The sequence below is a fragment of the Vidua chalybeata genome, chromosome 7, assembly GCF_026979565.1.
Source record: "Vidua chalybeata isolate OUT-0048 chromosome 7, bVidCha1 merged haplotype, whole genome shotgun sequence".
Lineage (NCBI taxonomy): Eukaryota > Metazoa > Chordata > Aves > Passeriformes > Viduidae > Vidua > Vidua chalybeata.
In genome coordinates, this window is record NC_071536.1 from 36,851,828 (window position 1) to 36,875,269 (window position 23,442).

The 23,442-nt window shown below is 41.6% G+C and overlaps 1 protein-coding gene across 4 annotated transcripts in view; it reads left to right on the plus strand.

Moving 5' to 3' along the window:
• Positions 1 to 23,442, plus strand: part of ACVR2A (activin A receptor type 2A) — a 52,577-nt gene that overhangs the window by 11,372 nt on the left and 17,763 nt on the right. For all 4 annotated transcript variants that reach the window (XM_053947089.1, XM_053947086.1, XM_053947087.1 and 1 more), the window contains 2 exons: positions 20,344 to 20,551; positions 22,322 to 22,431. In XM_053947089.1, coding sequence (XP_053803064.1) covers positions 22,383 to 22,431 — 49 coding nt within the window. In that variant the 5' untranslated portion in view covers positions 20,344 to 20,551; positions 22,322 to 22,382. The remainder of the gene's footprint in view (positions 1 to 20,343; positions 20,552 to 22,321; positions 22,432 to 23,442) is intronic.

A 23,442-nucleotide genomic window follows, 5' to 3' on the forward strand; every position in this document is an offset into this window, starting at 1 on the left:
AGGAGGTGATTTCAAACCACAAGATGGTTTTGCCTCCATTCCTGCCCCAAACTCAGCATTTAGCACTTTTCTGGGAAAGCACCCATGGAAACAGAGCTTTCAGGTGAAAGTTTTCCTGTTCAGCTGACAGAGTTCTGAATCACATCTTCTTGGGTCAGAGGCTTCCAGGGAAGCCAGGAGAGCACAGATCCCACTTTTCATTCCAGTAGAAATGGAGTGGATCCCTCCTGAAAAATCCTGATGCTCCAGAGTGCAGCTGGACTTTTCCAGTGGCTTTAAAGTATTCTAATGGATGGCAAATCAAGCAAAATGAATTTCCTGGAACCTTGTTTGCAAAAATATTGCTCTGAAATGTAATAATCTCAAAAATTTTCCTCTTGATGTCACAAATACTTTGGTGTTGGAAGCTCTTTCTTTCGAAGTGAAGATGGGAGAGAGGAGGTAAATTATGAGTTCCCATTTCTCTCATGTGTAAGAGTAAAAAATGTGTGTTGGAATTTGGTTTTGATGAATTTGGGGTATGTACATGCTGACAAAGTGTATTCTGGAGGAGCTTCTGTTGCCCATCTGAACTCTTTTCCCCATTGTCTTCCTTGATTCTGAAAGAGAGGTTCAGTAATGCAAAAATTTTAGAAGCAAGCTCACAACATCAACGATTTTTAGTTGTTCCTCCAGCAGTTCAGCCAGCTTCAAAAACTTGTTAATCACCTTCTTGTCCAAAAAGGTTGTTTTAGTTGTAGGATATTTAAGAAAAGCTGCGAGGAGAACAGTGAGACTGAGAGTTCCTCTTCTTTGTATGTGATTCCTCCCCCACATCCCCATTTTGTCCCTCCTCACTCCAGCTCAGCCCTCGTGGCTGCTGGGTTTGGGCTGGGCTGATCCAATCTGCTTCAGCAGCAGAAATGACTGAAAAAACAGCACAGAGCTCTCTGCACTCAGGATCTGTTGGATTAGGGATTTTTTTGGATTAGAGATGGGGTAACAGAGGTGTTCTAAAAACTTTCATTCCATTTTCAGTCTCATGAGAAGGTGAGACAATACAGATGTTATAATTCATGCCATCACAATCAGAAGTGAGCTATTTATTAATTACAATACATTGTAAGTGTTTCTTTGCCCATCAGCTTTTGCCACACCATGCTGTAAATGCCTTAAAGCCAATAATCCAAAATTACCCCTCGTGGGTCACACTACAATGCATCTTTCATAGTTCTATTCCTCTAAAGTATCCAGTCTTATTTACAAGACCATCCTTTAAAACTTGTTTCTAGTTCCATTTCTCTCTTAAAAATCTCTATCCTATTCCATGGCATTTCTAAGTCAACATTTCTTATCTCAAAGTTCACACACAGATACACACTGTGTGAACCTTCTGTCAAGCTTTAAGAATTTTCTACAAATCCATTTCCCACAAGGATCAAAGGCAAGAGCTGGGTGAAAGATGATGGAGCAAGGAGAGGGATGGATGGAATAAGGACTGCCTGCATTGTCCTAGGAAGGGAATTATCAAGGGAAACCAACTCAGTGTTGGTGAACGGAGCTGTTCTGTGCATGTATTGGGTGAGAAAGAGAAAACAGCACAGTTCAGTATCATTTTTAATAACCTCCATCTTCAGAAAGCATTTCCTTCTCTTTTTCAGCATTCTTCTGAGGATCTCAGTGCAGGCTTGTTCTCACAGGGTTTTATTTTTTCCTCTTCCCTTGCTTTTAAAATTATCTTCATATCACATTTTTCTCTAGGGGCTCTAGACTCAAGATTTCCAGGCAGAACAGCAGAGGGGCCTGGCACAGGCTCCCAGAGAAGCTGGGGCTGCCCCTGGATCCCTGGAAGTTTCCAAGGCCAGGTTGGAGCACCCTGGGATAGTGGAAGGTGTCTCTGCCCATGGCAGGGGCATGGAATGAGGTGAGATTTAAAGCCCCTTCCAACTCAAAATGTTCTGTGATTCTGTCATTCTAAGGAATAGGTGATAAAATTCTCTCCTATCTTGTGGGTTCTCTGGTAACAATGAGGTGAGAACTAAATAAAAGATTCAGACTGACACAATCACAGAATGGCTGATACAGTGATCAGTAAAATCCAGTTATATCCCAGATTTAAGAAAACTGTTTGGAATGACTATTTGCAACATAATCTTAGCAGTATCTAATTTATGTTACTCAGATTTTGGCTGCAGATGTCCTTAGACATTTATTCTGAGCAGGTGGGCATCAAATTTTGTGCTAAAATCAGGCCCAAGAAGAGAACAGACAGCACTAACAGGTCTGGAAATGATGGGGGGAGAATGAGGGGATGTCCTTTAAACGTAGAACCCTGACTGATAATGCCTGAATGTACTGAATCAAAACACTTAACACAGCACCAGGAATCCCATTTACAAACAGGGGATGGTCTGGTGAATGTTGCAGATCAGCTGGACAGCCATGATTCCTGAGAGGTCTCAATCCCAGGAGCATCTTCCAGTTGCCAGGTGAGTGTGTAAGAACCTGGGCACCTGTCAGGAGCTTGTCAGTCACGAATTGACTAAAGCCATGAAGCAGGGCACACTTCTGGAAAGAAAAGCTCTGGATGAGTTTGTGGTGCTGAGAGTTGAGCTGTTAACCAAGTCTTTGGGACAGCACCTGAGCTCTCAGCCTTTGTTACAGGCAGGGTGAAGTCAGCCTCAGGCTGTTGTTGGGCTTTGTTCAGAGTCCTGTTACTGTTAATCTTCCCTGAAATTCTACATGAGGACAACTTCTGTGCTGAAATCCAAGCCTGGGCATTGAAATGGAGATGAATTAGTCTCTAGTAGCAGTGTTTTGAAATGCTGCATAGAGTGTGACTGGAAGTCAAATCAGTTTAAAAGCACAGGGGAATCTTACCTGAGTTATTATCCCAACCATGGTCTCTCCCGTCTCATCCTCCCTTGTAGGGAAGAGAGAAGCCAGTGTTCCAAAGCCCAGGCTGCTGTTTCCATCATCCTCTTCCTTTTTCAGTTAGCTGTGATATTTAAGTTGCTTTTTAATTAAAGCAGAATTTTTAAACCCTTCTTTGAGGTGGTGGCTTCTGTGGAGAGACAGTGCCACCACTGGGGAGCAGAGGCCTGCCTGTACATTGATTTCTTTTGTGCCCACCTTCCCTCCAGCAAGGCTGATCCTTCTTGGCATCCATATCCTGGGAATATAACGTTAAAGCTTTTCTGTGGAATTTCCAGTAGGTGCCTTTTGCTGGAGAGCACGTGTGTGGAGTCCTTAAAAAAGTTACTGGTGATCTAAGCAGGTGGCCTCAATCCTGGGAAGGGTTGTATAGATAAGTAATGTGATAGTTGGCTTTCAGAATTAAGAGATAGATATTATATAGATTATAGTAATGTTATTATGTCATTCCATAGTCCTCTTTCCCTCCCTCCCTTGTAGCCTTAGTAGCCAAGACATGTAGAGGAGGCTGGCTTGCTACCAGGAGGCACAGCAGAACACCTGGCCTCCAGTCAAGGTGGCAGAAGTGATCTCCACCAGTGGACAGCAGAGAAGGAGTTGACTGACAAAACTTTCAGAGGGGCTGAGGGTGTAAAAGGCAGAGCATCCATTTTGTAGATGAGCCACGTGGCTGATAGTCACGGGGGCTCCCAGCACTGTAATTTTTCTTTATTTAGTCCTTTGTTGTAGTTTCGTTAAAGTTTAATAAAATCAAACTTTAACAGTTTAGCTTGAACTTAAAATGAAACTTTAGCAGACGTTTCTCACAGGGTGGCTGGATGGAAGCATTGAGTCTAGAAATGTAATTGCTGTGGGCAGGAGTTGGTGTGTGCTCTGTGCTCCCTTCTGAGTGCCCAGGGCAGCTCCACACTCTGTGCTCAGGAGTCCTGGATTTCTGCTGTGGCTGCACAGGGAAGTGGGATACCAGAGTTCCGGGCATTACTGACCTTGGTATCTCTGCATAAATAATGCTGTGCTTAAATAAACATCCTGAGAGGAGAGGCTGAGGCAGCTGCAATGTGCCATCCACCTGAGCTGTGGGACTGCTGCTGACTGCATCCAGCGTGGAGGGAGGTGGCAGGCTCTGCCTCTGTTGGGTTTTCAAGGAAGGGAGCTCAGGGAAGCCTGGCTTTCCTGGTGTGGGCTCCATAACACCAGCTTTGTTCTGATAGGACAGAGTAAACCACTCCTGAGGGTGCTCCACTGAAAGTTGAGTCATTGTTGCTGTTTGGCCAGTGATTTATTAAATATCTGTTGCTGTGTTGGCTGTCTGGAGGTAATCATTGTCCTGGGGGAAAAAACCCAAACAACAAAAGCCAGCCAACTGAACAACAAAAAAATCCAAAGGAAAAACCAGACAATTTTTCCTCTCCTTTGCAAAGGCAAATTCTCTTTATTGATCTTACTGATAGAACTGTTTGTGTTCACGTTCAAACACTCATCGACTACCACAGGATAAACACCTGGAGCAGGCAAGACATGAGAATTCTCCCATAAATTTTTTTGTTGCATTTGTGAAGCTTTGGTGTTCTTCTGGCCTGCCAGGAGGATTTATTGCTGAGTGAATTCCTCAGCTGTGACAAGAGGAACACCTGTTTCTGTGTGAGCACAAGCACTTCTCCATCAAACACAACATCTGGCAGTAGAAGCCCTTAAACTTGTGTTTATGACTACTCTGGGTAAGAAACTCCAAATACAACTTGGGAATTTCTCTGGAGAAAGTCAGCAATCCCCGTGACACTGATGTTTCCTATCTTAAGGGAAGTAAAGCTGTAAAAATACATTATTCTGTCCCTTCATACCTGAAAAGTTTTAATTTTTCTACTAATGAAATGCATTCTTTTGGATGCATTTGATATTTCTTTATCCCCAATAGCTAAGAATAAGGGTTCCATATGAGCACATATATAACTAAATATAAACAACTTGAAATCTGCTGAGTTATTTTCTGTTCTAAAAATTCCCAGCATCAAACTTGAAGGATTTCCTTTTAAGCATTATTCTGGATTAAATCAGGCTGGGAATTGGAAGTGAATAACCCAGATACTGCTAAATACCTGTGATTTCTCCATCCCAATCCATGCCAACATCCTACCTTTGTGTGATCACCAGGGAAATGCATTTCAGGATGTTTCTGGGGCTGAGTACCTTGCTAACTTGTCTTTTCTTCCTGCTCAGCCTGCTGGCCAGCTGCTTCACATCAAATCCACCCAAATGATTGATGAAGGTACTTTAAACAGAAAAAGTACATCTACTAATGATGGGTAATTAAACTGTAGAACTCAATGTTTCAGAACATGTGGAAATATAAAATGATCTCACAGATGCACAAATTCAGGGAGGAATAGTTTGTTCAGAGGTGATTAAACTTGGGTCTGGATGGAACTTCCAGATCAAACAAATGCTGAATGCTGCTGCCAAAAGCCTTTAGTTCACCTTACAGTTCATATTGTCTGATGCTTTCGAAATTCTCCTCAAAAGGAGAATCCAGATTAAAATTAGGCCTCAAACCTTCTGTTTGTGCTTTCCAACACTGTGTGTGTTCAGACACATTTGTTTCCTCATCTCTTCCAAGCAGTTGTAGCCTCGGAGTTTGTGCTGAGGAGCTTTCCAGAGCCCGCATTAACGCCGTGTCCCTTGGCCTGGAGATTCCCTGCTCCCTGTCCCTGGATTTCTCTGGAAGGGAGCGGCCCCTCCCCTCCCTAGGCCGGCTTTTCCTCGGGCTGGAGCCGCTGTGGGGAGGGAGGGGGCGGATCAGCCCTGGTGAGCCCGTGCAAAGTTCACTCAGCTCGGTCACCGGCTGGTTTTGTAGAGTTCAGCTGTAGCTGTGCTTGTGATTCCCTGGCCCTTCACATTGTCCTCGGGGAGGATCCTGCAGGGCATGGAGGGGGTGAGCAGTGCAGTCTGAGAGGGGTTAGGGGGTCAGTCTGTCCCTGTGAGTTTGTGTGATCCATCCCATGGCTGAATTCTCTTCACACTCAGCGAGCCCCAAAGGTCCCTGTCAGCACATTCGGGGCTGCTGGCTCTCAGCTGCCTCCTCTGGGTGACTTTAGGCACAGTGGGACATGGCAGTGATATGGGCTAATCCAAACTGAGTGGCCTGGGCTCTGCTCAGTTGCTTTCATCTCTTGAATCCTCTCCTGCTGCTTCTTTATCAGCAGTGCTGCTTGAGCAAAACAGATCAAAATTAGTTTATGTGATTTGTACTCCTGGACTCAAATACAGATTTTTTTTTTATTTCCCCTGGTATTAAGACTCATACATTGATAACTTCTAAGGTAAAATTCTGAATTTGTAGTTCCTACACCCTGGCCTGAAAAGTATCTTCATCTTTTTACTTATTTAAGAACTACTTGAACAGCTGCTTTCTCAAGCCTCGCTTAACACAGGGTACTCCAGGCTGGTCTGATCTTCCAAAATGCTGTAAAATCCAAAATTCATCATATTTAGTGAGTGTTAGCCCACGGGAGATTCCATGAAGAGATCTTCTTTGCCTCTTACTCACCTGCCTCCACGTGCAGTGGGTGGAATGCTATTTCTAGGGAATCCTGCATGTTGTAAGCAGCCACTTCACTTCTGGGGAATTCATACTTATCAGAGAATGGCATTAATAGTCAGAATTGTAGCTTAAATGTCTTTTTTGTAATCTTTCATGCAGCATAGCTTAAAAGTTGTCATTTTCCTCTCTCACTGATGATCTGGTTATTTCCTAGAAGTGTTTTTGGAGACGTGTTAGCAGCTCACCTGTCTGGCAGGTCTCTCCCAAATAAACTAATGCAATATATCCACAGTCATCTTTGTCCTCTTATCTTTGAGAGGCAGGAGAGATTCACCCCATTGCCTCTGGGCACGGGGAGTTCCTGTGAAAAACGTGTTTAGGGAACCCTCTTGAGCCTTTTATTGCCGTGGAACTTGGAGTTTCAATCATCAGATTTAAGGCTGTTACTTTGTCAAAGTGTCAAGAGGCTTTTAAATGGAGTAACAGCATTCATATTCTGGCTTTAAATGTGTTCTTGAATAAGAACTAGAAGGTCAAAATCATATCCTAAAGTGCCTTCCAGATTTCAGGTCACTAGATAACATTTTCTTAATTGTTATCTAAATTTAGAAGACAAATTATCTTGTAGGTGCAAGTGCAGCGCTTTTGCCCTAAAGCTTTTGTTTGTGGTGTTGTTTTCTTGGGTCACGTACCTGAGACTCCCTGATTCATCCCTGGACTTTGGAATTCTGGTCTCTACTGGAAGTTCAGTGAGAACTGTCAGAACCTGCCTTGTCTTTAAATAGCCACAGTGTTATTTCTCCTAGGCCACGTGGTTCATTCCATGAGATGAGATAATAAAAATTGAAGTTCATGTAGCTGGAGTTAGGATTGAAACTAAATTTTATTTGCTATTTTAAAAGCAGCTGTCTAGTTCTAGTTATACTATCAAATTTACCTCATTAAAATTTTGCAGCCCAAACCAGTCCCAGGGTTTTGAAGATAAATAGCCAAGCTCTGAGCAAGCCTCTGCATTATCCTACAGCACTTTAACATTTCCTGCTCTACCTAAATACTTGTAATTTGTTTTAACTTAAAGAATTATGCTGGTATTGATCACAAATTGAAAATTGGCCAGAAAATAGATTGCCTTGCTGTGGCTCTGTGAGATGCCCAGTTAAATAACAAAATAACACCAAGAAATGAACTGAAATCATAGTATATGAGGGTATTTCTCCAAGCATTCCAATTTCCACAGGTGTAGGAGTCTCAGAAGGTGTGCAGAGTCTCCCTTTGTTCAACTGCTTTTTGTGGGAGGTTAAAGTTACATGAAAAAAATTTAAAAAAGTGTTGTCAGTAGGCCTAAAGATAGGAAATTCTTTAAATAGCTCAGGCAGATGAGCTCCAGCACTCCAGGAACGCTGCAGAGCTTCAGGAGGATGCTGCTGCCTGAGCAGGAAAATAAACCAGGTGCTTTTCCACAGAAATTCAGTGAGATCTCCACTGTGCAGGGTGGGATAGACTGGGGCATTGCTGCTGCAAAACCTCTGTTCTGGAGCTGAGAGCTGGAGCAGCAAGGTGGACAGATTGGGGAGGATGTGGGGGAAAAGGCATTCAGGAATTATCTTTTTGTCCATAAATTTGTGGAGAGACTGAGGAATCGCACACAGGAGCAGCGGGATGGCCAGCAGTGCCTGCAAAGAGTTCTCCAAAAGGGATCTGCAAAGGGATCTCCAACTGAAAGGTATCAGCAGAAATCCTAAAAATCCCTATTTTCAGTGAATCCTGCTGCAGGGGAGGCTGCACACTCTGGCTCTTCTGAACTGAGGAATTTAACACCCAGATTTTTGAATAAGACTCATAAATTTTGGATTTGCTGCTGCATTTCTCGAGCTCTCCTGTGGGATGTGGGGCTGCTGGAGAAGTTGAGTTTAGTGTAGAAATTCCCAGTTTCGTTCTTTGCCTCTGTGGGTTTATAATGTTGTAAATTGTCACAGCTGTTGCCTCAGGGTTGTAAGATGATGGAATTTTTTGGTGGGTTTGTCTCTGCCAGGCTCTTGTTGAAGGGTAGATTGTATGAAAACCTTGGCAGAGGGGAAAACTTTAATGCAAGGCACTTCTAATAAAAGAAATTAAATGATTGCTAGTGAGTAAGCAAAATCATAAGGGAGAATGGACCAGAATATAAGCAAAATAAACCAAGGTAAACAAAGAATAAATTGCTTTTGTATAGAAAGATGTATATTATCACATAAATACTCTAAATGTAGATATGCACCATCTCTCCATTTTTTAAATTCTCCACTAAAGCGCAGGAGCGAGATAAATTTTTTTATAGAAAGAAAATTGAAAGAAAGCTGATTATTTATATTCTCAAGTTATTTTCCAAAGCTAAAGAAAACTGAAGAGAAAAATCTTTCACTTTATTTCTGCCTGCTGAGTTGTGGTCTGAAATGCAGAGGAGCAAATCAGAACTTAATTCAATATTTCAAGAATTCCCACTCTATACCAGCCATGTAAAATAATTGCTACTGTTCACCAGGCTTCCTTACCAATACTTTATTCCATTCTTTGTCCAGGGAGCTCTGCAAGTGTATTTCAAATTACATCAGCTTATTTCAAAGTGAACAGAACAGCTTTATAATCAGTGATAAATATCTAATTTAAAGATAATTAAAAATGCTTGTCACATAGAAGCATATGACTTTTAAGTAAAAGTTGTTTCTGCTTGCTTGGGAGGTGATAAGATTGTGGACTAAATGTGATTAATGTTCTTTGCAGATGTTGCTTTATATGCTTAGGCTTTCAAAGTAAAGCAGTCTAGACTGTCTGTCTGCATTCTCCTGCAGCTTTGATCTTGATTAAAACTGGTTGTATTACATTTATCATTTCCTTTCTCGAATGCCAGAAAGTCTCTTAACTGGCTTTTTGTATCTGTATTTGTTTGTAGAGAAAGAGACTCAGTATCTTCTCTAACTGCTAGAAAAATGACACATTTGGATACCTTCAGCAAGTGGCAAAAATGGGTATTTTGTATCTTGAAAGAGTTTAACGAGTCCTTTGGGTTATTTCAGATGCAGCAAATGTGATTCCAAACGTTCAACTGGCAGGGAGTGAGCCAGGTGAGCCCTGAGTGGGTTTTCCCCTGCTGCTGGATGCAGATCTGAGGGAGGGTGGAGGATGCTTTGATCTGGATTTGTGGCATTCTGATACTGGTGATAGCCGCTGCTTTCTGCTCCTGCGAGATTTTTCTGGCCGATTTTCCACCCTCCCAGCTCCGGGGGATGGAGCTGGATTGCTTCAGGCTTCTGGAAAGGGTCAAAGGCAGCAAAGTACCCAAATAAAGCACATTTTAGTGAGGTGCAATTTCAATTCTTCGAGGCAGCAGAAGGGCTGAAGGATGGGAGTTGCTCAGATCTCTGTTTGGGGGTTAAATCTGTGCCTGCTTAGGGACATGAGCTGCTCCTCATTTGTGTGCACCAAGTGCAACCGAAGTGATTCCTCCAAGATCTGAAATATTCACATTTGCTGTTTGTTCCCTTCTTTATTCCTTCAGGTTGTTTAGGGCCAGTTTGAGAACTTGATGTATTTTATGGGGAAGCTTGAAATGAAGGCAAACCTTTAATACTCAAACAATTTGTTGGTCGGTCAGTAAAACATTTTGGGGAGTTCTCTTAGATAAATATTCAAGTTGGATGGGGTTTGTTTTCTATTTCAATTTTTGTTGGTGCCTCCACTGAGTGCTTTCTTCCAGTCTGTTGGTTAGAGATTAAAAAATATTTGTAGCTTCTAGACCACAGAGGTGTCTTAAATCCAGGTTTGGGAATAGGGCTCCATGAGCTCATCCAATCCACAAAACGATGGAGAAGTTACCAGACAATAAGTTAAATAATATTTAGCTGTCAAAAACCACTTGGAAATCCATTACAGGAGGCAGTGAGTTGTGCATTGCTCTGTATTTGGTCATTACTTAATTTTTTTTAATGCATTGTAAAACTGTTCTGGCTTTGTTGTGACTTAGCAGCAAGGTGTGATTTTTAAAATTTGTTTTTCTTTAGTTGTGCAGCAAAAAATAATATTTTTATGTTACAACAGGGTTATCATTCTGGAAATCTGTAATCTTGCCTGAGTGTTGATGCAGCATGGGGGGGGAAATGAATTATAAGAAAATATTTTAATGCAAGTCTCAGCCAGCAGACCTGGATTGCTCCTGTTTTAAAAGCATCACCCAGTACAGAACTGATGGACTGGTTGAACTGGAGTTGCTGTTCTAAATATAGATCCTGGTGTGGTTGGGATCTGTGCAGGGCCTCCTGAGAGTCAGTTCCTAACAAAATTCCTGTAAATTTTCTTAACATTCCAAACCAGCACATTGGGAAGTGAGCACTGCAGGTTTGGTACAACGTTTTTGTAACAAATGGGTTTTTAAAGCTTTCTTGCCAGGTGAAATGAAGCAAACCTGGCTCAGCTGAACACTTGAAGGCATTTTTTTCATTGATGTACAAGCTATAAACTGAAATAGTTTGGGATCATTGTGCTGTGTCAGGTGTGGGCTGTGGGATCAGGAGGTATTTTACCAAAATTCAAATATCCAGTAGCAGTTTTTAGTTTTGGATACTTTTCCTAACAAACAGTGATGCTCCTGTTGACTTGCATTCCCCATAGCTTGTGTGAATGGCTCCTAAATGAGATTAAATTAAATTAATTAATTTTTAAATGTTTAGATGCTTAAAACCTTTAAAATGTGACTTAATTTTTTCATAGTTAGAGATAATTCCAGCAATAACCCTGAGTTTCTAAAAGGTATTTTTGTGCTGTTAAATGAGATGGTGGAGATTGACATCAAATTTGTTGTTACTCATACAGAACCAGTAATATTTAGGTCTTTTTTTTTCTTAGTTGGATTTTTTTTCCTAAATTACTTGATGTCAGTAAGTTTTATATATATATATATTTTTTTTTAAATCCTCCAAATGTTTATTTTAAGGAATAGGGAGATCATTTACAGGTTGCTAGAATTGAACTGCAATTCTTTTTAATAAGGTGTTTTCTTAAGAAGAACACCAAACATGGAAATTTAAACCATTTTTAAGTGCTTCAGGCAGGTAAGAGAAATAAACCCCACTGTCCTGGATTACTTTTGTATTGATTTGATTCTCATGTTAGATCAGGGCTGATTTATTTAAAGCAGCTGTTGCTGAAGTGGCTGAATTTAATGTTTTAATGACAGTAAATGTGCTGGGTGGCCAATATGTAACATATTTTAAAGTCCTTACTACAGATTTATGCTCTGAAAAGAGTTTTAAAATGGTAATTTTAAATTACTCCCCTTTCCAGTCAGTTGTCCTTAAAGCTCTGATAAGAAATACAAAAAGAGTTAAGTTCTGATATGTATTATGCTGACTTTAATAACCTCCTTCTGATCTTGAAATGCTTCTTTTTTGGATTTGTTCTTTTGGGTGTCAATCTTGCTTTTCTGGATACAAGTAGTAATAACATTTTTTTAAAAGAGGATGAGTGGATAGCAAAATCAGCTTCATGAGAATCCATAAAGACTGGAAAAATTGAACAGAAAAATAGGTTTTTTTTTATTGAGGTGCATGAGGAACTTGCTTTGATGTTCCACTGCTATTTTCTTCTTCTGAATCTTAAATAAATGATATTTTTTCTAGTTTACTTGTCACTTAGATCCAAATTTGTTCTCTGTAAAAACAGTCTTAATAGTGACTTATAATGAAATTTGTCAGTTCTCATTCCTGAGGGAAAGCTCACTTGGAGTGGCTTTGGAGCATGGCAAGGTGATGATGGGGCTTAAAAATGCTGAGTATTTAAATTATGAGTGAAATCATTGACTTAATGAAGACTCCATCAGGTAGTTGCACTGCATTTCCCTTCACCTATTGAAAACAAGTCCAGAATAAGAAACTTGAGACAAAAAAAAGTCTTAATCCTCTTTTCTTCCCTCCCTCAGAGGTCCCAGATCTGCTGCTAAGGCTGAGCCCTGCTGTTGTGTTTGGACTTGGGCCTGCAGAGCTGCCTCTGGGGAGGATGTGCTGGCCCTGCCAGCAGTGCTCCTGTCTGGAAACGTGGCTCTTTCGGGCTCTAGAAATGGGATTTTTCACTTAATCTTCAGATTACAGTCTGGCACAGGGAGCAAAATGAGGCAGCCTCAGAGGGGACAAAGAAAATCCATCTCAAGTGACAGCCACTTCAGCTGGAGGTAAAGAGGCAGTTGTGCTGGATTCTTAAATATAATCAACACTGATTTCAGAGCATGAGGACACAGATTTTAAAACTCTTTCAGTGTAAGCAAGGTTTGGAACTTGATCTCAACAGGACTGGACAGTAGACATGAATAGGAATGAAATGAGTAGGAATGAAAGAGACCCAGCGAAGTTTGAGGTTATGTGGATGTTTTGCTTTAGGAAGAGAGTTCAGCAGTCACAAACATATTAGCATTTTTGTGCTGATAGGTATTTACTCAGATGTGTAGTGCTGCAGCCTGACATTTATTTTAGTGGCTGAAGGAAGGAATTGCTTCCACTCCTTGTGCCAGTTCAGCTGTTTGAGGCTGCACAGCTCAGTTGGATTTTTGATTGTGCTACAGCTCCAAAATGCTTTTCAAACTTGGCTCCTGCATCAGAGCAGCCAGTGTCATCCTTTAGTGATGCAGCTGATCCCAAAATGCTTCTGCAGGAGTATTTCCTGACAAACAAACCCAATATCCATCCAGGAGAAAGCCTTGGGAATGGCTGAAGTCCTGACTGGAGTTCTGGCCAAATGTGTGAGCAGGATGAACTTGGGAAGTCCTGGTGGGATGAGGTGGGGGAATGGAAATGAAAATACAAAACCCTGGGATCATGGGCTGTGTGGAACCAAGCCTGAAGCTTGGTGGGACAATTCTCCATAAATCAGCTGGAGAGTTGGATGAGGGAGGGGCAAGGAAGGTTCCCAGCTCAGTGGAGTAGGAACATTGAAAGGTTTTGAATTTTTCAGTGCTGGGTTCTGCCTTTTCCCCTCCACTTATCCTGTTTGCCTGCAGCTCCCAGGTAATCCCTCTGTGTGTTTACACACTGTGGGACCTGTCTCTCCTCCTTTTAGCTGCCATCTGGACAGGGGCAGCTGGAGCTTGTCTGGGTGTGCACTGACCATCCAGCCTCTGCCCATGAGCTCAGCACTTGGGAATTTTGCTGGGCCAGCTTGAAGGAAAAAGATACAGCTGATGCTTTAAAAATTAAATAATTAAAAAAAAAAAAACAAAAACAAACAACAAAACTCGTTGTAAGTATGTTTAGGCTGGAGTTTTGGTTGTAACCACAGAAAAAAAAGAGAAATATAGCGATGGCTAAAGAATTAGAATGTAAATAAGAAGCTTGATCAGCACATGTAGGAGAACTGGGTGGTGTTTTTGCTTGCAATAGCACCGAGTGGGACACGACACCCACAGAGAGATTTGTTGGAGAGCTGAGTTGAAGGCAGAATCACACTGGTCCTGTTGTCTTTTAAATAGTTACATAAGGTCCTGTAAGACAGAAAAAGAAGTGGGGGTTGGATATATCATGTGGAGGAAACATCAAATGTGGAGTTGGATGCTTGCCTCTTAGATGTCTTGACTGTGTTTTTGTTTGACTTGGTGTGTGGTTCTGTTTGCTTTGCACTCAAACTGTTACATTTGCATTGTGCTTGACTGATTTGGGAGGCAAAAGGTAGAATAATTTCTTGTAATTAGCCTGAATGAACTCTCCTGTGTGTGTTTTTGAGGGGTCAGGATGGAGTCTGTGAAGAGGAGACTCCTTCTTTGTCTTTATAAATGCAGGTGAAATATTGACACTGATCCTATTGAACAGCCCCTGGAAGGTGTGTGAAACAAAGAGTACAGGAGGAGGGCTGGAGAAAATGTCATTTTCTGATCCTCTCTTACAGCCTAAGCAGAGAAGGAAATTTGAAGACAGCTAAAATTGATAGCTAAAATGAAGCTTTCTCAATGCTTTTTAATTGATTAATATGTTCAAATTTCCCATCTCCATGAGGCTGCAGGAATTTTAACCCTCCATTGGAGAAAATTCTAAATGTTTCCTAGCTCACAACTGGGAAGTTCTCAGGAAGTTTTGTAGCTCAGAGAAGAACCTCCACAAACACCAACCCCAAAAAGGATCATTTTGATCCAAAATCCTTTGGGATTCCCAGCTGGGTGTTAGTGAGAGGAGCTCCCATATCTGATGAGCTGCAGGATTGTCCTGGTTTGGGATTCTCAGATCAGAGGAACAGCTCTGACAGGTATCTGAGATCATTCCTGGGAAACTCCCTGGCAGGTCCCAAAATAGAATCCCAAAATGAGACTCATCCCTGAGAAGGATTCATAATTCCTGATGCAGTCTGCGTGTCCTTAGGTGGTTTATTTAGGTGCTTAATTGGTGCCTTAATGCTGAAGGGCCTCTTTTTGAGTTTAATAACAGCATTCCAAGACTCTGGGTGGAAATGGTGTCACTCCTGTGTGCAGTGGGAGAGAATCCCTGGCTCCTTCCTGGGCAGCTGCTTCCCTGAGCTTCCTCCAGAGGCAGGAGGAGGTGATCCCTCCTGGATAATCAGGGTGCAAGTTTTAATGTCAACAAATGATTCGAGGTTTCTCCTTTATTATTGTTATTATTATTTTGTGTTTGGGGTTTTGCACTGGGGAGAGGAGGATAATCCAAATTGGGAACTGGGTATTTCTACCCAGTGCCTGTTGTTTGATTATTCTTAGTTTTTTTAGAGATGGGGCAACTGAGAGGCATTTTAAATTATCAGATGAAGAGTGAGACATAAGGGATTCTATCAGAAGCCAACTTATTTCTTGGTTGCTGTTTGCCCCTATTCTATTTTTTCCCAACATCTGAATCTTGTAGAATTGAAACTTTTCAGTTTTGAGCCCTGTGTTACTATACTGGAATATTTTAACCATCTGGTCATCATGTCAGGAAGGGGACATTGAACCAGCAGTGACTAAAAGCCACCAACGCCTGAGATGAGTGCAGCCCCAAGGCTGTGCCTCAAATCAAACAATTTCTAGGATCTTTGGAGCTTTTTTCCCCTACAAAAATCATCAGGCAGTGGCTGGGAGGTGTTTGTGCTGTGTGCTGCTCGCACCTCGCAGTGACAGCAGTGGCATGTTTGAACTTGAAAACATCAGCCTGTGTTTTACTGTGTTCCCTTGAAGTCAGGGAGTGTGAAAAATAACACTTAGCTCAAGTCTCTGGAGATTCCCAAAGGATGACAATCTTTATCTCGGGGCCAACAGCTCTTTGTGGCACTTTAATTTCTACCCAAAGAACAGAGATGGCCACTGAGCCTTTTTCTCCTTTTTCTGCTTTGCTCTGAAAGGATTCTGGAAAACTTGGGCACCAAGAGATCTGGGGGTTTTCCCACTTCCTGAAATCTAGGCTTAAATAAGATATTTGGAAGTAGAAGGCAGAAAATGGAAGTTCTCTACAAAATCCCATTACAGCATTATTAATTTCTTCTATCAGTGGCACAAACTGCTGGGAGGGACTGAGGGAACACACTGGAAAAATAATCCCAGCTTTTTTTTTTCCTTCAGCAAGAGCACCATGCAAATAAACCCAAGATATATCTATATATGTAAAATAACATCATCAAGTGGTTAGAGCAGCTGATTTATTTTCCATACTGTAAGTCTAGAAGACTCAGGGTAAAAAAAAATTGGTGGTGTTTTTTTGTTTTTTTTTTTTTTTTTTTTTTTGCTACTGTCCACGAAGCAAACCAGGGACTGCAAGGTTTTTTTTTAACAACACAGATATTATTCCTCTCACCTTCCCCCTCTTCACTCTCAGTTCTATTCCCTGGTTTTAGGTGACATCATCCTCCATAGTTTCTACTCTACTGTAGAGCCTTTGGCTTGATCATCCTTCAGTTTTCTAGCACTGGATTCTTCTCTCCTTCTTTTTCAGAAGTGTTATCTCAGCTACAGAATTTCATACTTCCATGGCAGGCTCATCCCTACAAATTTTCCATTTTGAAAAGGTGTGAATTGCAAAAAAATTGAAATATTTTCCGAGTATATGATGAGATATCTTAGCAAATACAGATTTCCTGTTGCCCCCCTCACTCTAATACTGGAAAAAAATGCAGCTCATGCTATACAAAACTACATTGAAGCTTACCAAGTTTACCCCTGTTCAAGCTGCTAACTCATTTATTTTTAAAGAGTATTTTAGAAAAAGAAAGCAGCTTTCTGGACCATCAGGTTAATCTTTACATTTTGCATATTCACAGGGCAGGGTGGCAGCAGTGCAGGTGATTTGTTACTTCACTGCCTTGTTTATCTTTTTTGCAGTTCTTGCCTTGCCCGAGTTAATTGCTGCTGTGTTTGGATTTAATGAATGTACTTTGGCTCAGCTCATCTGAAGTACAGTCCTTGTTTGACCTGGGAGCACTGAGAACAGTGATAATAAGACTAATATTAGGCTAAAAATCAACAAAATAAGTTTGGGGACATCGTGGCATGTAAAAGGAGGACAGAATCCTTGCTCTTGGAACTCAGTTTGCTTTATTAGGTTGGAAATAACTTCTTTCTTCTTCCTTTGAGAAACATTCCCCTGGGTGTTATCAGAAAAAAATAGAGAATGATAAAACCCTGCTTCCTGCTCGCAGGAACATCAAAGCTGGGCTTTTTTAGTCTATATTTGTAGTCTGTTCTTAGATATATTTGTAGGGCTAGAAACTGTTTGAGATCACTGTGGAAACAAATAGAATAACACACATGGGCAAGTACTTGAAAAAGGTACCTGTGCAGCAGCTGAAGGTTTTTTGTCTAACGTGTTAATTCTATTTATGCTGCATTTTCTGTTCTTTTCTGCTCCTCTAGAACAGCCTGTTACAATTTTGGTATTTTGGTGAATGGGCCATTCTGTCTATAAGTTACTCAGTCCCTGTGGTGCTTCTCTGCTCTGCTGGTTTATTCTAATAAACTGCTCCATTTTTTGTATTTCAGTACTCAAAGAGTTCAAATTCATCTCAAATATAACACAATTTAAGTAACCTTTCTGTTACAGGCAGACTGAACCTCACCCTTTAGTTCTTTTATATATTGTAAGTTTTCTAGGGAATAGCAAAAAAAAAAGTGTCCTTGGCACCATTAAACTAATCTTTGCAGGCTTTCCATCAATTTTCATGACTTCAGCTTGAAAATGTTGTTACATTTCATAAAGCAGTGAGAGATCACAGATTCAGTTCCCTTTGCCCTATGTGTCTTTCCATGGTGTCACCAACTAATCACGCAGCAAAAGCAGGATTTGGAATGAGGGTAGCACGTGGGAAGTGTTGAAGCATTCCCTGGAAAGGGAGGGACATGATCATTATCACATCTCAGATAAAGTATCAGGAAACCATTCCTGCAGTACAGACCCATGGGCTTGTGCTGCTCAGTTTTAGGTTTAGTGGATAAAGTTGGATGATGAACTCCCAGGAGATTTTTTTTTTTAGTGATACCTGTAAGAGACAATTCCTATTCCATCCAGCACCTTTCCCAGTGATCCCTTCCTGAGCTAAGGCCATGCAAGTCCTTAGGAGCTGTGCAGTGTTTGCCCCTTTTTAATTAAAAAACTGGTAGGTTTTTTTGGTCCTTCAGTCTCTGTTTGAGAAATGGCAGCCAGTGCTTCCAGCTCCTCCTGAGGTGAGGTTGTCCAGGCTGCACTTGAACTGTCTGATGGAATTGCTCCCAGTTCTGCTGTTTCCTGTATTAAGAGTGGTTCAGAAGTTCAAATGTTGGTTTTGTTCCCCCAGTGCAGCTGTGGTGGATGGGCAGGAGTGTGAGGGATAGAGCAGCACTGGAATGGGAATACACAGATATCCAATGGGATCTGGCTTCATGTGCCCAAACTAAACTCTGCTCTGTACTTAATGTCCTTTGCTTTCCCAGTGTGTTTTCCCCCCGAGCTTTCAGACCTCATGTTCCATCCACTGCTGGAGCTTGGCTCGTGGCTTCTTCCAGCAGCACCATTTTGCCTTTTGATTCAGGAATTGGTTTCTGAGGACCTGGCAATTCCATGTGCACTCAGAATGGGTACAGAAGTTCCATTAGAGACCTGCTCTGCCTGATAAATTCATTTTATTGTAAATGCCAGCTGCCCTTGTCCCCTGGGAGCTCCATCCCTGTGGAGGGGGTGGCAGAGCTGCTTGGTAGCAGATGGGCTCAGGGCTGCCTTCTTTGTGTGGTTCCCCTTCTCCTCTTGCCTTTCTTCCACCACATTCCTGCTTTTGTGCTTTGAAGGATTAATCCAGGATTGTCCTGGTCTGCCCAAGCCTGGGTTAGTCTGGCCAGACCCATTGCAGGTGCCTGCTCAGGTGAGAAGCCTCAGCCAGATCCAAGGTCATTAAACCAACAGCGACTGCTGCCAGTCACTGACTGGAGCACTGATGAATTAAAAAATAGATGGATAAGAAAACATGACTAGAAAGAAGACAGGAATAAGGAGAATATTTATGCAAAGTTAGTTTTACTGCAGTTGCTGAATTTTATAAAATTCAGCTTGTCTGTGGTCCTTCAAAGCTGGGCTTGGCAGCAGGAGAAAAGCAATGGCACGTGTGAGAGAAATCCAGGACTTCTGCTTTATTGCACTGACAGAACCAAATTGTTCAATCTGTTGCCTCATCTGTTTCTTGCCATAGCTGAGAGCTGTAAAGGTCAGGCCATGGCAGCACAAGGAATTTAATGGTTCCCAGGCTGCCCCTCGCAGCGTTCCCAGCTGGCTCCTGCCCCTCTCCCATTGATCCTCCAGCTCCTGCCTATTTTGGGAACACAGGCAGAACTTTGGGAAGGAGCAAGGTGGGATGCTCAGGATGGGCAGTGCTGGGCTCTGCTCTGGTTTCCTGGGCTGCTCTCCCAAGGCTCAGGTGAGAATAATCCTCATTCTCAGGAATGGCTGCTGGGTCACATTTATTGTGGAAAAATGTGGATAAAGGAGGTAGTGAGTGATGCAAATAAATATGTCAAAAACTGCTGTGGGAAACCTTTTCTCTTCCAGTCTGATCTTTAGCCTGCTGGGCAATATAATGTCTTAAAAATGCTAAATGTATAGATAAATACAGGCAAAGTGCTTTGGCATCCTCCTGAGCCTTCCTCAGTGGATCCTCTGGTTCTCCAGCTCCTCCATCTCAATTTCCCCATGGTTTTGATACATGCTGAATGGTGGAGCTTCCATGGAGATTAATGGCACGCTCTGGGCAGTGTCTGACAAGAGAAAAAACAGAAGTAAAAGGCAGTTCTTGCTCCCTTCCTGTCTTTTGTTAACAGTCTTGCTTCACAACAACCCTTCACCTTCACAGGAGCCAGGCTGGTGCTTTACATCCCATTAACTCTGAAGTGATCTCCACCCTAATCCCAGAAGGGTTTCCTAGATGGTCACTAAATGGTCTTTAAGGTCCTTTCCAGCCCACACCATTCTGGCATTCTGTAACACTTGCCCCGTAACACTTCTTGGCTTTTTTGGGGTTTCTGAGATGAACTCCCTGCTCTTTTGGCTCCTGTAACAAGATAAGAAGCACAAATGCCTTTTGGTGAATTTTCCTGGCTAAAGCTCCTGGTTTGGCGAATATTGTAATTAAATCTTCACTGCTCAGCATTCTAAATTTTCTCTGCTATTGCTATTCATGGAGAAGTATTGCCATGACTTGTTCTTCATTTCTGCAAATCTTGCTAAGTTATGCAAGTCACTGTTTGACTTCACAGAAGATCTTTGTTTTATGTTTCAACACTTGGAATGCTGCTGAACTTTCCGTGTTTTCTCTCTTTATTAAAAAGAGGGCAGAGAGGGCACATTGGTACAAGCAGTAAATGATATTTTTATACAGCCTGAGTTTGTTCATATGCCTGATCCTGCAGAATTCCATTGAATTGTGCTTCCCATCCCTCCCAGGTGCCATCCTGGGCAGATCAGAAACACAGGAGTGCATCTACTACAACGCTAACTGGGAGAAGGACAAAACCAATCGCAGTGGGATCGAGCCCTGCTATGGTGATAAAGATAAAAGGAGACACTGCTTTGCTACATGGAAGAATATTTCTGGATCAATTGAAATCGTGAAGCAAGGCTGCTGGCTGGATGACATCAATTGTTATGACAGGTGAGTTTTCCTAGGAATTTTTGAAATTGATTTGTCACTGTAAACTCTTTTGCCTCTCCATAATTTCTACGTCATCCCCTCCACAAGCATGGCTTGAGACGAGTGAGTCTAGGAATAATTATCTTATTTTTAGATGCTTGCTTGTATTTAGGGACCAGATTCCAGGTGAGTACATTGCCTTGTTTGCAGAATAATGTGTTTTACCTTCTTAAATGAACTCAGGTATTTCATTTATTCTTTTTTAGTCCATTAATAAGAGATTCTTGTTAATGCCCAACAGTGCAAATATAATTATTGCATCCAGGATGCAAAATTCTCTCATTGATTTTTCCAAAGTCTTTAGAGTTGGAAAGTCAGCACTTTGTGTCTGCAATTTACCAGATCATGGAAGGATTTTGGCAGTTTATTAATAAGCTCAATGGCAGCTCTAAGAATATTCTAAACTTCCAGTTATTTTGTTGATAACAGATGGTCCAGAAAGAACCCACAAGCAGTAACAGCAGGACTTGGGGTTTGTTAGATGCTGACTGAATAAAGGTCATGACTCTCTTAAGCAATGGTGTTGCAGTTTTTGAAATACTCTACTGGGTTTTATTGGCCCAAAACATTTATTCTTTGGGAAGGCAGAGAATTAAGAAATAGATCCACAGTGGATCATCATTAAAAAGTATTGAGGAATTATTTCAGCAATTTTTACTAAAGTCTTTCTTTGTATTTCTTAAAAGTTGAATTTTTAGAAGAAAGCCTTGCAGTCCTCTCTCCCAAATCAAGTTGTCCCCCAGCCCAGGCTGTTTTCTGCTTTAATGACAGTTTAAAGCTCAGTCCCACAATCTAAAAAAAAATCCTAAAATCATGAGATTAAATCCTCCCTTGAGCAAAGAAAAGAAATTGGAAGAAGAAATCAAACACAGGAAGGACTGTAAGGAAGGAGCTGGAAACTGAGTGACTGTAAGTGCTCATTAAGTGACTTGTGCTAATGACACCCAGTGCTGTGTTTGTCCAGAACAGCCCAAATCTTATCTCTGGAGCGTGGGGTGCCTTTGCTGCTCTGGGAGCTGTGGGGGTGACTCCAAACAGCAGCAGATTCAGGACATCAAAGAGAAAATGACCCCTGGAGGTCACAGGGCAAGGTGACAGCCAGAGCTGGCTCTAGGGAATAACCCCAAGTTTTGAAGATGAGCCCAAAACCTCCTTGACAATCTTCAGCTGTGTTTAAAATCCTTCAATATTTCTTCAGCCGTTTCCAGTTCTGCTGTCAGGTTGGCTCCTGGTTGCTGCTTTTTCTTTCCTGGTGGAAATAGTTTCAGCTTTTTTGTTAGCAGAATATTAATAAAAAATCCATTCCTGCAGTTAATTCAGGGAATGAAATAAACCCTGTCCCTGAAGAGATTGTAGAAATTTTATCATTTCTTTCTACAAATATAATAAAATGTAAAAATTCTCCTTCTCACTTATCTCCAGCCTTGTTTGATCACTTGCTTGTCCTGTTTAAATCTAGCTTGTGAATTGTTCCTCAATCTGGTGATGGTTTTCTTTAACTTTGTCTTAAAAATGACAAAAATATGTTTCTGTTTTAATAAAATTTCATTGCAGTATAAAATATCAAAATCTAATTTATTTCATTAGATTTAGCTGTTACTTTGGTCACGGTCGATTTAATAAAGTTCACTTCGGAAATCTGAAAGCTGGGCACATTTTTTTTTTTTTTTTTTTTTGAACAAAGACAAGCCAGCTCGAGATGAATGAACTTTTTTCTCTTCTCCCTTGCAGGAATGATTGCATAGAGAAGAAGGACAGCCCTGAGGTGTTTTTCTGTTGCTGTGAGGGCAACATGTGCAACGAGCGCTTCTTCTACTTCCCGGAGATGGAGGTCACGCAGCGTAAGTTCCTCCTGACAGCAGTGTTCCACATCCTGCTTTTTCAGCAGCTCAGACTTTCCCAAAAGTCCTGCCTTTTCTGCCACAGGGTTCTGGTAGAGCTCTGTGCAGTGCCAGTTCATTTATTCCACTTGGAAAGGTGCTTTCCTGTAAAATCAATAAAAAATACTTCAGCTCTTTCCAAGGGTGGGAAGGAAGGATAATCTGAAATAATTGCCTGGTTTAAGATATAGAAGTCAATTCTTACCTTAATTACATGGTTAAGCTCCTCTAAGGGTGTAAATTGTTGGGCCAAAAGCCTTCTCATGCCTGTATCCCTGTGCCAGCCTGGGGATGCTCCTTTTCTTCAATAAATCCTCTTTATCCCTCCTGGACCTTCTGAATTTCTCTGTAAATGGACACAGTGACATCTAAAAAGGGGAAAAGAATTTCCTCCCAGATCACAGGTTCCTTGTGAGTTCTTCCACTCAGCATATTCTGTGGTTCTGAAAGACAATCAAATTCGCCAGACTTAACAAATAATTATTTTAAAAAACAACAGCTGAAAGGTGATTTGATTTTTCTTGCCTGTCTTCTTCCAGTCAGGAATCTGCTGGAAAACCAAGCGATATTAATAACATGAGCAAATGTCTCATGTACCAAATAGCCAGAGGAAGTTGTTTATGAAATGAAAGAACATTTTCTGTGAGATTAAAATAGCCTTTGTTGACCCAGGAGATATTGTTGTCATTTTTGTCAGTGATGCTGCTAAGGCAATAATTGACATTCTTCCCTCTCCTGCCCCAGGGGGCTGTGGCTGCCTTGGAAGCAGCTCCTGCTTCTGCAGAGCCTTTTTTGAGGTCATGTGGAAATGTCTTCACCTGGAGAACTCCTCCTTCCAGCCAGGCACAGAAGTGCTGGCAGGTTGTTGCCAAATCTCTGTATTGGCTGGTTTCAGTTCATCAGGTGATGAATTTCTGCAATCCCCTGGGAATACAAACACCCCTTGGCCCCTGTAGGCTGCTGGGGGTTGGA